Below are 11,509 nucleotides of genomic sequence, written 5' to 3'. Positions count from 1 at the left end.
GCTTAGTGGATTGAGCACTGACCTTCAAACCAAAAGGTTGCCGATTGAATTCCCGGTCAGGGCTCTGCCTGGGTCGCCGACCAGGTCCCCACTTGGGGGCGTGCGAGAGGCAATCGATAGCTGTTTCTCTCCCTCTCTTTCTCCCTCCTTTCCCCTCTCTCTGAAAATAAATACAATCTAAAAAGAAAATTATAAGGGCGGAGCAGTTGATGTCTTTGGCACTTCTAAATTCTTGCATTTGGGGAAACTCCCACGACAATTCAATGGCCATTGGCAGTATGAGTCTGAGAACTACCATCCCCACAATGCCCTGCGTTCCTCCACTCCCACGTGCCGTCCTGGGAGGGTACGCTAGTGGAGGCGCTCCCACCATCCTTTGCGGTGGTTCAAGAGGACGGCGCCCGGAGGTCCCATGAGCGATTTGGAGAGCAGCAGCAGTGGCAGCGATGTGGAGGAGCTGGCGCGGTGCCGCGAGGCCGCCATGCCGGCCTGGGGCTTGCAGCAGCTCCCGAGAGGGCCGGAAAAGAAAAGAACCGGTAGGGGACTGGGTTCACGCAGTCTGGCCGGAGGGCGCGGGATCTTCCCGTGGGGCCTGAGAGGATGGATGGTGAGGAAGGAGTCACCGGGACTCGACTTCTTTGCCCGAGAGACCTGCGGGGGCTAGTTGGGGCTGCGGCGGCAGTGTGGGTTGTTTCCTTGGCCCAGTCAGGGAAATTGAGGCACCCGAGCCTCAATTTCGACTCGGCCCCCTTTGGGTCATCATCACTGCTGCACACCGGGCAGCCCGCCTTCTCTCCGAAATGACTGCGACAGCCCACTTCGTGGACCCTCACTTGCAGCCTTTCCCGGCCCGCTGCACATTTCACACCCCGGGGCTGCCAGTGAGCGGTGTCCCGCGCAGCCCTGACCGGGACTCCCCGGTGCCCCGGGAATAAGGGCGAAACTCCTCACTGTCGGGGTACCGAATCGTAATCCAGAGGGTACGTGAATGTGGAACGGGAACAGTGTTTCATCTTCGTTTCCGTTAACCTGTCGTGGAAGTTTGGCACCCCGTCCCATGTTTTATGGGGGCCACAAGCTGCACGTGACTGGGACAATACCTGTTATTTTGTCCTATCACAGGTGACAGATTTTCATATCCCATCACCGCCTTTGCAGATATGCGAAAATATTTTATTCACAATAAAATGTTGGGGAGAATGATTTACACTCATTCCTGCTTTAAAATGACAATAATTTGTAGGCCCTAGATCTAAAGAATCTCTAGATCTTATTTAATGCATTAAAAAAAGAAGCATATATATTAATATACCAGATGTGGTTTCTTACTGTTAAGGTAACTGAGTTTCAATATCATTGGTTTTCTTTGTAATACTGTGTGTGTGTGTTTTAAGTATTTTCGAGAAAAAGGAAAAGAAAATTGGATTTGTTGTTCAGTTATCCATGCGTTCATTCCCTGACCTTGTATGTGCCCCGAACAGGGACTGGGCCCTCCATCTTGGGGTATCAGGACGATGCTCACACAAACTGGGCTACCTGACCAGGCTTCTGTGTTTTATTTTATTCGTTCAGGACATTATTCTGAGAAGGGGTCCGGGCTTTACCAGACTGCCGGCACAGGCCACAGCCACGCATGGTTAAAACCCCCTGCTCTTGTTGGAGCAGACTTGCAGGCTCTCTGGTGACCCATTCCCTGCCTGCCTGCCCGCCCTTCCTTACTGTCCCGCCACACTGCACGCCCACAGGTAGGCTCCAGACCGCACTGGACCCTCTCATCCCCGAGCACCGCAACCCTGTAGTTTTCTCTTCACGTTCTGTACGTGGATCTGCCTTCCCATGTCCATCACTCACCGGTGCTGAGACTTTGGGCAAGATACTTAAGTCTCACTGCACTAAACTTTCTCATCTGTAAAAGGTACGCACCCCACCAGGTTGAGAAGTGATAGAGATGACGCATCTGCAGCACTTGCACATGATAAGGGCCTGATAAATGGCAGCATTTATGTGGCTGGTTTTGCTACATGGATGGCTTTCTCCCTCCTGCCCAACTCCCACTCCTTTTAAATTTTTATTTATTTATTTTTAAAGATTTTATTTACTTTTTAGAGAGAGGGGGAGGGAGGGAGAAAGAAGTAGAGAAACACCAATGTGTGAGAGATACATCAATCAGTTGCCTCTCACATGCTTCCCACTGGGGACCTGGCCCACAACCCAGGCATGTGCCCTTACTAGGAATCGAACCAGCAACCTTTTGGTTTACAGGCTGGCACTCAACCCACTGAACCACACCAGCCAGGGTTATTTATTTTTTTAATATGTTATTTATTCTTAGAGACCCAGCATTTTTTTTTCAGCTTGAATATTAATTTTAGACAACACATACATGGATAAAGGTATGCAACATTTATTTCACACCAAGACACCAATGCCAAGAGCTGTGGATATGAAGATTTAAAAAGGCAGATCGTGTGCCCCAGTAGCTCACAAAGCCAAGGAGAAGGTGAACATGCAAAATGTTCAAAGCAGTATAACACTGCACTGTGTCCTCACACTAACTGGAAGTTTTGTTATCTCATCTCCACTTTGTAGATGAGGAAACAAAGGCTTGGGGGAGGTAAAGTGACTTGCCCAGGCTCACCCAGCTTGTCAGTGGGAGAGCCGGGGCCTCACTGAACTCTGTGTTCTGGGGCCGGGGGTCTAACACTGCTTGTGTGGCATGGCAGCACCTCACATCCACTGCTCTGTGGTCGGGATGGAGGGAATGCCCTTCTCCCTTGTGATGGCACGCTCAAGAAACACGACCAGGTGTGCAAAGACTATCCATCCCAGGGCTTCACCTTCCCAGCTTCAGGACCACCAGGCACTTTGTATTCTGTGTTGTGGTCCAAAGCACATGAGCACAGACCACAGTGCCAACTGTGTTTTCTGGAGTGGCTTAATGCCGTGGCCCCACACTGGGTCCAGAGTTACCAAGTGTCCGTTCTGGTCAGGTTGCCCCTTAAGGATATAAGCATATTTTGTCCCATCACTCAAGTCAAAACCTTTCATTCATCTTTCACAGCATCTGTCTAGTCCATCGGCAAAATTGTGTTGACTCCGTCTTCCAAATACGCTTATCCAGGGTCCTGCCACATCGTAACATCTCATTTACTGCAGCAAAGTCCTTGCTTCTGGTCTCGCCCCGCTAACTCTGTCTCCACACAGCAGCCAGAGGGATTCTGTAAAACCTTACGTGCATGTGGGTCTGTCCTCTGTGCAGACACCTCCAGTGTCCCCTCCCTCCCTTCAGGGCCCAGGTCCTCCTCACACTGGCCCACCAGACGCCCCGCTCTGGCCCCCATGAGCTCCTCGTTTCTCCTATAGCCACACTGGCCTCCTTGGCTGACTCTAAAAAGCACCAGACAGATTCTGCCTCAGGGCCTTTGCAGGTTCTCATCCCTCCACCTGGAAGACTTCCACCGCTGTCCACTTGGCTTCTTCCCTCACCTGTCCCTTAAATTCAAATGTCACCTATCAGAGACGCCCTCCCTGCCCACCTTTATAACATGATTCCCAGCCCAGCACTCCCACCCTCCCTGAGGTGTTTTTCTCCCTATACTTAGTATTTAATTTTACACATGTAATTCTGTGTGTGTTTTTGTCATCTCCCTCTGCTAGCTAGAGTGTAAGCTCCATGAGGGCTGAGATCTTTGTCTAAGTTGTTTGGCTACTAGAGCTCTACCTGGGTTATATTAGACCTCCAGTGTTTGGTGGGTGAATGGCCACCAGGCCAAGAATCCCCCGTGTCTTGGCTTGAAAAGTGTGATCAGTGTAACGGAGCCACCTTCTCTGTCCTCCACAGCACTTGGCACACGGCTTGAGCTCCTAGTAGGAGCTCAATAAATGCTGGAAACGAATTACACTTAGACTTGCCTGCTCGGCACGGTGGTGAAGAGAAGGGCACTGGGGCTAATTGTGTCCTTGTCCCAGCTCTGCCACTTAATAGCTGTTTGACTCGGACTGGGTTATTTTACAGTTTCCTCTTCTGCCTAATAGAGACAACGGTGACCCCTCTGATGGAGCGGTTGGGAAGCTTCAATGAGTTATACGTGTAAACCACTTAAAATCACACCTGGCACACAATAGGTACTGTTATTGTCATGTCCTCTACAAATGCCTCAGGTTCTCATTGTTTCCACAGATGCTGTGAACAGTCAGTTGCCAAGCACCCAGCCGAGCCTCAGGTACTGTACGCTCTGGGTTCGGGTTCATATAGTCATTCAACAAAAACCGACTCCCTGCTGTGTGTCCACGCTGGGTCGGACCACAGCATAGCGGGGCGAACGGGACACACGCGGTCCCTGCCCTCACGGGGGCAGCTCCTGAGCGGCAGCAAGTGACGCCCTTCTGTGTGTGTTGTAGGCAGAAGGTGGATGAGCACGAGCAAGACGGCAACGAGCTTCAGACCACCCCCGAGTTCCGAGCCCACGTAGCCAAGAAGCTGGGGGCCCTGCTGGACAGGTAACCAGAAGTATACCTTCTCTTTTCCCGCCCTCACGAATAGGAACAGTAACGGCTTACATTGGCTGGGAGCTCACACAGTGCAGGTAGGCGCTGTGGCCAGCACAGTGGTGTACGTCACCTTATGGCACTTATGATCACCTGGCCACGAAGGTCCTCTCATTCCTTAGGCGAGGAAACAGAGGCTCTTCACAAGGAGAAGACTTCTTGAAGTCACAGGGAGTAAGGCGCAGAGGTGGGGACTTGACCTGGGTGTGTTTGCCTCCAAAGGCTTTGCCCTTAAGCACTGTGTGGTCCCGCTGCCGTGAGATGCGAGGGGAACCCGGGAAGCAAGAGCTCATTCCCGAACAGGCAGGGGGCAGGCGGAACTGCGTGTGTCGGGCCCTGTGCCCGTTCTCCTTCCTTAAGCTTGAGAATGCGACTTGTCAAGGTCTAGGTCAGCATTGCTAAAACAGGCACCAAGGAATACTACTAGTCTGAAGTGCGGCTAGAAAAAAGGGTGTGAGGACAGAGAGCTGGGTGTGCTGCAGTCTGCACACCCCTCTGTGCCCGTGGACACTGTGGTTCACAATAGGATATGCCAGGCTCTGGGAAGACGTGCAGTGAAGAGAACTGTGGACTCTCTTCAGCCAGGAGTTTCTAGACTCATCTTCTAGGCTGCGGTGCCTCTGTTTCCTGGAAGACTGGTAAGGTAACCTGTCTCAGGTGACGCTGGTCTAGACCCATTGGTGATTGGCAGTGCAGATTTTGAAAGGGGGGTGAGGATGTTCCAACCGGCGTCCTCACTTGGAAGTAGGTGTCAGAAAGGACAAGTGAGCCCTCCTGGGATGTGAACCGGCTGCTCTCCTGAGACAGGACGTCGTGCCCTGGACTGCCGTACGTGGGGCCAGTCCTCCCATTCAGGAACGTGGGAAATGCGTCTGGGAAGGTCAGTTGGCACTTCGAGCTGTGGGAGCAGTTTTTCTTGGTGACTCTTTGGCTTCGGGGCAAACCAGACCCGCCCGGCTCTGCACTGGATGCTTCCCCGGGTGGGAAGCCAGCAGGAAGCGGACCGACCAGGGTCAGGGTATGCCCGGCAGTGCTTCTTTCCCGAGAGGCCTAGTGATGCTCCAGCTGGTCCCTCCTGTGCGGCCAGGGTTTCTGGGCCTTGGTGCCATTGGCGTTTTGGGCTGGATGATTCTTGGCTGTGGGGGCTGTACGGTGCATGGTAGGCCTCCACCCCCTAGATCCCGCTGCCATGACCCCAGCAGCTGTGACATCAAAACTGTCTACAGACATTGCCAGGCATACTAGAGGGACTGACATCAGACCGTTGTGTTGGATACTGCGCCAGAGGCAGGCACCTGGGCAGCATCATCTCATGTGACTTCCCAGACTGATTTCCCGTCCAGGGTTTCTGGGGCCGCCCCTGGCATGTGCGGGAGGCAGTTAGCGGGGAGCGCCCAGTGCAGTGCTGTGCCTGCTGTGAGGACAGTGACGCGAACATCATTCTCTGTGGTGCACGGTGACTTCACTGTCAGCAGTCACCAGAGACACGCTTGCTGGTCTCGGCAGTTCTCCCTGCTCTGTGCGTCCGGAGAGGCGGTTTGTTTCGGTCAGAGGGCCCGTGAAAAAACACGGCGGGTCGTGACGGCAGCGGTCGTCCTCGTAACTGCTGCTCCTGAGTGCCCGCCGTGGCCGGGCTCTGTGCCGAGTGCTGGGTACCCACCATCTCACTGAATCCTGTGACGGCCCGAAGACCTAGGGACTCCCAGAGCACAGACAGGTAGCACAGGCTCAGACAGATGGAGTCACTTGCCAAAGGGGACACGGCTAGTAACCGACAAGGCCAGGATTCAAAACCCAGGCCTCTGGGGACTTTCAGCCAAGGTGGAGGCATAGATAGATAGACACACCATGCCTCCTTGCACAACCAAAAGAAGGATAACAACAATTTAAAAACAAAAAACAACCAGAACTGACAGAAAATCAAACTGTATGGAAATCCAACAACCAAGGAGTTAAAGAAGAAACGTTCATCCAGACCGGCAGGAGGGGCGGAGACAGGCAGCTGGGCAGAGAAGACTCGACTCACTGCAAGGCGACAGCTGGCGGACCCAGCAAAGTGGCAGATTGTGGAGCCGGGTGTGCAAGGCTACAGCTGGCTGGGAAGGCAGCATTGGGCGGACCGGTGAGGCAGTGGCTGGTGGAGCGGGTGGTCCCACATTTGCATGCAGATAAACGAGAGGAACAGCTGGGGAGTGAGACAGACCAGACAACCCAGGGCCCCAGTGTGGGGAAATAAAGCCTCAAACCACTGATTGAAAACACCAGTGGGGCCCTGGCTGGTGTGGCTCAGTGGATTGAGCTCCATCCATTGAGCCAAAGGGTCACCGGTTTGATTCCCAGTCAGGGCACATGCCTAGATTGTGGGTCAGGTCCCCAGTGCGGGGCATATGAGAGGCAACCACACATTGATATTTTTCCCCCTCTCTCCCTCCCTTCCCTTCTCTAAAAATAAATAAATAAAATAAAATAAAATAAAAAGAAAACACCAGTGGGGGTTGAGGCAGCAGTGGGAGAAACTCCCAGGCTCACAGGAGAGTTTGTTGGAAAGACCACAGGGTCCTAGAATGTACACAAGCCAGCCCACCCGGGAATAAGCACCAGAAGGGCCCAGTTTGCTTGTGGGTAGTGCGGGAAGTGACTGAAAGCCAGCAGGGAGCTGAGCGAGCGGCACTATCCCTCTCCGACCCCTCCCCCACATACAGCATCACAACCCCCGGCGACCTGGGTTGCCCTGCCCTGGTGAACACCTAAGGCCCCGCCCCTCTTACGTAACAGGCTCATGAAACAAAAAAAAATGGCCCAAATGAAGGAACAGATCAACGCTCCAGAAAAAATACAACTAAGCAACCAAGAGATAGCCAACCTGTCAGATGCACAGTTCAAGACACTGGTAATCAGGATGCTCACAAGATTGGTTGAATTTGGTTGCAAATCAGATAAAAAAATGAAGGCTATGCTAAGTGAAATAAAAGAAACTGTACAGGGAACCAATAGTGATGGGAAGGAAACTGGGACCGAAATCAATAGAGTGGACCAGAAGGAACAAAGAAACAACCAAACAGAAAAGAAAGAAGAAACAAAAATTTTTAAAAAATGCGGAGAGGCTTAGGAACCTCCAGGACATCTTTAAACATTCCAACATTTGAATTATAGGGCTACTAGAGGAAGAGGAAGAGCAACAAGTGGAAAAGTTATTTGAACAAATAATGAAGGAGAACTTCCCCAATCTGGCAAAGGAAATAGACTTCCAGCAAGTCCAGGAAGCTCAGAGAGTCCCAAAGAAGTTGGACCCAAAGAGGAACACACCAAGGCACATCATCATTAAGTTACCCAAGATTAAAGAGAGGGAGAGAATTACCTACAAAAGAGTTCCCATCAGACTGTCAGATTTCTCAAACATTGCAGGCAAGAAGGGGCTAGAAAGAAGTATCCGAGTCATGAAAAGCAAGGACCTACATCCAAGATGCTTTATCCAGCAAAGCTTTCATTTAAAAAGGAAGGGTATATAAAGTGCTTCTCAGATAAAGTCAAGTTAAAGGAGTTCATCATCACCAAGTCCTTATTTTATGAAATGTTAAAGGGACTTATCTAAGAAAAAGAAGATAAAAAATATGTAGAGTAAAATGACAGCAAACTCACAATGATGAACAACCACACCTAAAACAAAAACAAAAACAAACTAAGCAATCCACTAGGACAGGAACAGAACCACAGAAATGGAGGTCACCTGGAGGGTTATCAGCAGGGGAGTGGGAGGAGGAGAGCGGGGAAAGGTGCAGAGAATAGGAAGCATAGATGGTAGATAGAAAATAGACAGGGGGAGGGTAAGAATAGTATGGGAAATGTAGAAGCCAAAGGACTTATATGTATGACCCATGGACATGAACTAAAGGGGGGGATGTGGGTGGGAGAGGGTGAGCAGGGTGGAGGGGAGTGAAAGGGGGAACATGGGACAACTGTAGTAGCATAATCAAGAAAATATATTTAAAAAAAACAAAACCCAGGCCTCTGAAGCCTGAATAAGGCCAGTGGATTATATGCTTTCTGGTAGTGATACTGAACAGCAGTTATGCACAGTGTTACCGTAGGGAGAACCTGGGCAAAGAGTACCTGGCACCTGCATGTTTACTTGGACCTGCATATCAATCTACAGCTATCTCAAATTTTTTTAAAAATTTAAGATTTAAAAATTTAAAAACCATGTCCAGCCTGCTCTTTAAGCTGGCCTCTGAACCATCTCTCCAGACTGGTCCTATTTCCCTTTTCACGCTTGCTGTCAGGAAGCTTGGGGCGAAATGTGTATCCTCTCTTGAGCAAGTGTACAGGACTTCCAAAGCACACTTTGGCTCTTTCTGTCCCTCCTGCATTTATTTTCTGTTTTCCCTCCTTGAAGTTATATTTGTTTTATTGTGCTGTGAGTATCTTAGAAGCCCTCAGCGTTTTCTGGAATAAAGCGGGGTGTAAGCAAGCAAAGAAGATCAGTGTGCGCTGGCAGGGGCTGTTCCGCAGGTTGTGGCTACAGGGTTGGCCTGCTCCTCAGGCCAGTGTGCTGTCTGCCTTTGCATCTAAGATGACATGCCGCATTCCCTCCATTTTAAAAAAAAATCATTTCACATCCTTAGCCATGGCCTGTGTGGCTCAGTTTGCTGAGCATCGCTCCGCAGACCAGAAGGTCACCAGTTTGATTCCTGGTCCGGCCACATGCCTGAGTTGCAGCTTAGTCCCCTGGTCGGGGCACATGCAAGAGGCAACTGATGGATGTTTCTCTCTTGCATCAGTGTTCCTCTCTTTCCCTCACTTCCCCTCTCTCTAAAATCAAAAAATTTAAAAAAATGTTTGTTGGTACCCAAAATCTCATCCTAAATCAACCATCTCCTCTTCCCTCAGCTCCATTACCATCTCCGAGGCTGTAAAGGAGCCAACAAAGGCCGAGGCGCGGAAAGTCCCCCCGGAGGATGACGGTGAGTGGCCGCACTGTTAATAGCAGCTGTGTTTAGTGAGCACCTGCTGCGTGCCTGGAGCTGGGAGATACAGTGTTGCTGTATCGCCGTCTCTCATCCGTGCAGCCTGCCCCGAGGCAGACACTTAGCGGGGCACTGGAAGGGATGAGGAGGCTCTGAGGAACGAAGGCACTCTCCTGAGCTGACCTCACCTGTCTGGCTCGGAGCAGGAGTGCCTCACCTCCACGCTGCACAGCCCCGCCTGTCTGAGTCTGTTTGTCCCGTGCCAAACTCATCTGCCACTTGGGAAGCTTCCTTAGGCAGGAGGCCCCCCGCTGGCTTCCACACTGCCGACCCGATCTGGCAGCTGCCGCGCCTCCGCACCCCGTCCTCTGGTACCAGCTGTCCCCTGGCACGCCTGTCATCACACGAGGCATCACTGTGTGGTTAGACAGAGCGGGTCCTGGGTCTTCGCCTCCGGACTAGGAGCACCTTGAGGGCAGCAGACAGGGCAGCCTCAACACCTGGCAGAGGGGTCGGCATCTGGCCTTGCTGACTCTGCCCCTTTGGGTTTCAGGCTTCCGCCTTTTCTTCACCTCCATCCCTGAAGGCCCCGAGGAGAAAGCTGCTCCCCAGCCCCGCCGGAAGCGGTTGCCTTCCAGCTCCAGGTGAGGTCACACACCCTCTCCTCCAGGTCCCTCATCTTTGCCCATTTTCTGGGTTGGCCAGTGTCCCAGAACAGCCAAGCCGACTTCAGTGAGGTCCAGGCCGAGGCAGGACCCCGTGGAGGAGCTCCGGTCAGGTAGAAATGGTACCCTCCATGGGAGGGGAAGAGGTTCAACCGGGGGCTGGCCCTGGAGGTTTCCTGCTTTTCCAGCACCTGTGTTGTCCAGATGCCTCACCCCTTGGACATCCTCGTGAGGCCTGGGCTCCGTGAAGATCCCCACTTTGTAGGCGGAGACACAGAGGGTCAGAGAGGTTACTCCAGGAGGTCACCTCGCTAGAAAGCAGAGAAGCCAGTGTCGGAACGCAGGTCCGCCTCACTCCTGAGCCTGGGCTCTCTCCCTGCCTGCCCCTGCGGCCCCTGTCCGAGGGCGGCTTTGGGGCTCCGTCCCCGCTGACCCAGACCGCCCTCTCCTTGCAGCAGCAGCAGCAGCGAGGACAGCGATGAGGAGAGGCAGCGGTGCCGGGAGGCGGCTGTGTCCGCGTCTGACATTCTCCGGCAGTCCGCCATCCATGGCCCTGTGACGGTGGAAAAGGAGGCGAAGAAGAAGAAGTCGTCGAAAAAGAAAGCCAAGAAGGAGGCCAGTGCAGACTCGACCACGGCCACCGCCACCACCACTAGCAAGGCCACAGTCGGGAAGCAGGAAAAGGATTCAACCAAGTTCAACGGAGACGTGTCGCTTGGGACCAAAAAGAAGAAAAAGAAGAAAAAGGCGAAGAAGGCCAGCGAGGCTTCCCCATGCCCACTGTCGAGGGGCGCAGCAGTCACACCTGTAAACTGACCTCGGGCACAGGGCCCAGCCAGTCCCAGCGATGAGGTGCCCCCCGAGACGGGCCTTTCCAGGGCTCCGCTGGCAGGTCCAGACTCTGCCCCTGGCTCGGGCTTGCCCAAGAGTCGGGGCGAAGCCGTGGTTGCAGAGTGAGAAGCCTAAGCAAAGCCTGACTTCCTGTGCTTCCCCAGGGGGCCGGGGCAGACCTGTGGTACCAGAACATTCCATGGTCTTGGGAGGAAGGAGCCCTCCAGTTACTCAAGACTGATGCCCGGTGGCAAAGCCCCATCTCCCCGGTCCTGTCGGCAGGGGGCGAGTGAAGGGAGACCTTTTCCTTCTCCCCCTCCTCCTCAGCCTGGTGTGGGGGACAGTCGTAAGAAAATGAGGGCCGGGTCCCCACAGCGCCAAGGCCCAAAGAGTTCACACTTCTCCCTCTATGCCACATAGACCAGATGTAACATTGTCTGAGAAAGGAGAGATTTTTATCCCCTGGTTTTCCAGAATTTTCTTTGTCCACGTTTGTGAACG

The 11,509-nt window shown here is 52.7% G+C and overlaps 1 protein-coding gene across 1 annotated transcript; it reads left to right on the top strand.

Moving 5' to 3' along the window:
* Positions 1-357: 357 nt before the first annotated feature.
* C13H12orf43 (chromosome 13 C12orf43 homolog) lies at positions 358-11,463 on the top strand. The gene is made up of 6 exons (XM_028528421.2): positions 358-536; positions 4,181-4,223; positions 4,402-4,500; positions 9,436-9,509; positions 10,066-10,156; positions 10,642-11,463. The coding sequence occupies exons 1-6, from the start codon at positions 413-415 to the stop codon at positions 10,991-10,993; spliced, it is 783 nt and encodes a 260-aa protein (XP_028384222.1). The 5' UTR covers positions 358-412; the 3' UTR covers positions 10,994-11,463.
* The last annotated feature ends 46 nt before the right edge of the window (positions 11,464-11,509 follow it).

This window comes from Phyllostomus discolor, chromosome 13, assembly GCF_004126475.2.
Source record: "Phyllostomus discolor isolate MPI-MPIP mPhyDis1 chromosome 13, mPhyDis1.pri.v3, whole genome shotgun sequence".
In the NCBI taxonomy this organism is placed as follows: domain Eukaryota; kingdom Metazoa; phylum Chordata; class Mammalia; order Chiroptera; family Phyllostomidae; genus Phyllostomus; species Phyllostomus discolor.
Note: the sequence above shows the minus strand (reverse complement) of the source record. Positions and strands in the feature narration are given on the sequence as shown.